The 4,086-nt window shown below is 37.1% G+C and overlaps 1 protein-coding gene across 1 annotated transcript in view; it reads right to left on the bottom strand.

Annotated features, from left to right (window-relative positions):
* galca (galactosylceramidase a) overlaps positions 1–3,434 on the bottom strand; it is a 10,871-nt gene extending 7,437 nt beyond the window's left edge. The window contains exons 1-7 of the mRNA XM_016244319.1: positions 2,996–3,434; positions 2,845–2,913; positions 2,694–2,757; positions 1,138–1,251; positions 891–1,030; positions 756–794; positions 548–675 (exon numbers count right to left, since the gene is read on the bottom strand). Coding sequence (XP_016099805.1) covers positions 548–675; positions 756–794; positions 891–1,030; positions 1,138–1,251; positions 2,694–2,757; positions 2,845–2,913; positions 2,996–3,124 — 683 coding nt within the window. The 5' untranslated portion in view covers positions 3,125–3,434. The remainder of the gene's footprint in view (positions 1–547; positions 676–755; positions 795–890; positions 1,031–1,137; positions 1,252–2,693; positions 2,758–2,844; positions 2,914–2,995) is intronic.
* Positions 3,435–4,086: the final 652 nt, after the last annotated feature.

Raw genomic sequence — 4,086 nt, 5'->3', positions numbered from 1 at the left:
ATAAGCCAAGAGGAGACTGGTTTTCCTTTGCTAAAGTAAGGAAACTTTGCTTCCTTTGCTCCTTTTAACAAACGTTGGTGAGACTCACTGGCGCATGCGCAACGCTGAACTCACACGTCATCCGCCCGGAGCTGCTTCCGTGTACAACAGTGAGCGCAAGCTACATTTAAAGGGGTCATATGATGCTTTTTTAAAGATCATTATTTTGTGTATTTGGTGTAACAGAATATGTTTATTATTTTTCAAATACTGTACATTATTGTAGGTCCTCTATGCCCCGCCTCTCTCAAACGCTTCGTTTTCTACAAAGTCCCTCCTTCCGACAAGCGCAGTCTGCTCTGATTGGCCAGCTGACCCAGTGCATTGTGATTGGCCGAACACCGCAAGCACTCGTCGGAAATGTAACGCCCCTTACCATAATCGCGAGCTTCAGCTTTCAAAATAAATGTAAAGACTAATTTTCATTTTTGGGTGAACTAACCCTTTAATAGCTCAGCTAGTTGGTCAATTATATGGGTTTTAAGGGCAAAGAAAGCAAACTGCTTACCCTATCACCTCAACAGCATCATTCAGATATGGATCCTCCAGCATGGCAGCTGCAATGGACCAGTCTCCGTCTGCAGCAATGATGCCGACATTTGTATAACCAACTCTGTCCAAAGTATCTCTCAGCACCTGGGTAAATGACAGATAGACACATCTTATTGCCAATTCAGTTAGGCAGTTACAGAACTTACTCAAATTTATTTTTTTACCTTGATGTATACTGGATCATATTTTCTTTCATTCCATATCTGAAAAAAATATCAAAAAGAGAAGTTCAAATAAAGTTTCCCTCTAAAATATCATACCATCATAATGATTTGCACTATTAGCTAGTGCATACATACCCCAATATAATCAATTTCAAGGTTATGATGCTGCTTTGCTCCGTAGATCCATGTAACAACATAGTCGGCAGTAACATTTGGAAAGAAGTAAGGCCATTGGGTTCCTTCTCCAACCCATCCCGGAAATGCCCAGGGAAGACCTTCAAAATCAAAGCTTTGAATCAAGTCAAATATCTGTCATCGTCTCTATATTATTTCTGTCTTTCAGTATATAAATGGCCAATGGAGTGTGGAACAAACCAGTTACCAATCAGCTTGATGTTTGGATTTCTCTTCTTGGCTTCTTTCATAAGCCACCACTCATATCCACGGAAAAAATTGCCTTCATCCTTACTGTGCATGTGAGAGGGTTCTGTGCCATCTATCAAACAGACAAGTAAATAACCTTTAGTAACCTGTAACAAAGTTAATACATTTTGTTTCTGGGAAATGTAAATTGCTGAGACTGGCCACTTTACAACAGTTCGTTTCAGTCTAAAATGTTTTTAATCTTAATAGAAAAATGTTTTTACATTATATTTGTTTGTATTTTTCTATTTTAATGTTTTATTTTGCATGAATAACGCCCACGCTGCTATAAAAATGGGTCGACACTGCTAGTTTTTTGCTTTTTTCCCCTTTTCTATGAGTTGGCAATCTCCTGCAAACATTGGCAATGTTTCATATTTGGACGGAGCTCAACTTTATGCAAATGATTGGCTACTACCAATGGTCCACCACCTGATACATTCAGATAATGTGGCAGAGCTACTGGCAGACCCCCTACTAGAAAACCACTCAGAGACTTGCGACCTCAAGTAATTGAATCAATGTCAGTATGAACACAGATTAAGACTGTCCAAAATACATATACGGGGGGAAAAATCTTTTTAAAAGTCATACATAAAGCAGAGGGTATTTTTAGTGAAAACAGCATATTTTCTTTGCCCTTAAGTGTAAATAGTGTTAAATACGATTTGTGCCTCAGTGTACTGTAGTTCAATATAAAATGCAATAATAGCAACATATTCAGTGCATATGAAACCCTAAAGCCCACTCCTAACCCTAACCATACTGAACCTGCTTATCAATAAAGAATCCTAGAAGTTCTGGAAAACGAGACACAGTTTTGAATGTTTATGCACATGTTGTATTTCCATTTTTAGAATATTTTTTTCTCCTGCTCCTGTTACCGGATGGGCTTGTTTTGTAAGTTGGAGGTAATGTAGAACGCCTTTGCACTTCCTGTAAATACACACCCAGTTTCTTAAAAAAGTGTACACATCTAATGTATTATTATTATTATTATTATTTTTTACATTTTTAAGTAAAATAATTATTTTGCAATTATTAAGTATTATTTCATTGTATGGTTTTGGGGAGTCACATCACATGGAATTTTACAATCTGAATTAACCTTGCCTTGTCATTAAAATGTCAAATAAAGTAGTTTTTTTTTTTGGGGGGGGGGGTATTGTTTCCTGTTTTTTTTTTGGTCAGCATGCTTGTATCACATGACTCGCACCATGTGACTCTGATTCCCGGAAAAAAAAAAAGGTTTTTAAAGAACCAGTGAACAGGTTTTGTTAAACTATTGTTTTCTTTGAAATACTACGCAATCTTTTAAAGCGCATCTTTCGTTTGATGAAGTTTTTTTTAACTGTATGCTCCATCTGAATTAAATGTTATTAATTCAAAAACATGCTCATTCGTAGAAGGGGTGTATTGAATGTATTAATTGCATTTGAATGCATTATTAAATATATGAATAGACGCAGACAAGATAGACAGACAGCATAGAGAGAGAAAAACACTTCGCATTACCTGTGGTTTGAGCATCGCCTCCTATTTCTACTTTTAGGATGTGCAATGAAGCTCCAAAGTTGGGCTGAATAAAAGCAAACCCGCATTATAACAACACACCCGGTTATTCAATGCACGTCCATAATTAAAAGCCACACTTGTGACCCAATACCTTGAACAAGAAATCCAGTATATGACTCCGATACGGTTCTTCATAGTTGACAAGAAGTCGTGAGGTGGCCTGAGAACGAAAGCAAGTTAGTCACAGGCACAACTTTTGTCAGTAAGCAAATAGTAACATTAAAAAAGTTAGCATGACTCACTCCTCCTCCACTTAATCCACCTATTCCGTCAAATTCTCTCCCTAATCCAATCCGATCATCTATAACATAAGACTCAGCCGAGCACCCGAGCAAGCAGGAGACGGTGAACAGCAGATGGTGTGTTAGCATGTTTAGATGGGCATTTGTCACGAGGAATGTGTAGGATTTGCAGATAACGTTAACGTTACTTCCGTGTCATGTGCTCCGATTCAACTTCACGTGAAGCCCATATTAATCTGTCGCTGTAAGAGAACATCCTCTCTTCTTTATACAAACACGAAAGGGGTAAAAGGTGATATCATTAATTCAAGAACTACGCCTGCAAACATTTACACAGTACACATATTATTTAATTTGTATTCACTGCATTGGTCTCATTCCTGCTAAAGATATCTTCCATCTTCGAATGAAAATAAATAGTTTTCTTCTTCTTGAACTTTTATTGGCGGGTGACAAACAACAAAATGGTGTACTTCCGCCACCAACTGGTTTGGAGTGTGGATCCAAAAAGTGACTTCCTTCCCCCTTTTTAAACATTTTTTAATTCTCTCCAACAAATTAGTTATTTTAAGGAACTGAAAAATAAAACTATAGCATTCATTCCTTGAGTTATTTTTTTTAATATATCTCGGTGTAAATTGTATTTTAATTTTTATTGCATTCGAATCCTTCTTTCAGTCTCATATTTCTGACAGTACAGTATAACATGTTCCACTGTTTCTTCTTGTCCACAAAACTCACACCTTCCCGGATCATGTTTACCCATTTTAAAAAGTGTACTATTTAATCCTGTGTGTCCAAATCTCTTCCTCGATATTACCTCGATATCTCATCTCTCCCACTTTCCTTTGAATTCTGTAAAACCACCGACCTTTTTTCTCCTTATCCCATTGTTTTTGTCACCCTTCCTTCAGTCTTTTCTTAATAATACTCTTGATTTCATTCTTACTTAGATTAACACTTAAGTTAATGTCGTTGTTTTTAACTGCTTCTTTTGCTTCTTTATCTGCAGTTTCAGTTCCTTGGATACCAATATGCGCCGGCACCCATACAAATAATATAAAATTTGATTGGTCACTAAACGCGCCGCG

This window comes from Sinocyclocheilus grahami, unplaced genomic scaffold (genome assembly GCF_001515645.1).
Source record: "Sinocyclocheilus grahami isolate Dianchi unplaced genomic scaffold, SAMN03320097.WGS_v1.1 scaffold714.1, whole genome shotgun sequence".
NCBI lineage: Eukaryota > Metazoa > Chordata > Actinopteri > Cypriniformes > Cyprinidae > Sinocyclocheilus > Sinocyclocheilus grahami.
Note: the sequence above shows the minus strand (reverse complement) of the source record. Positions and strands in the feature narration are given on the sequence as shown.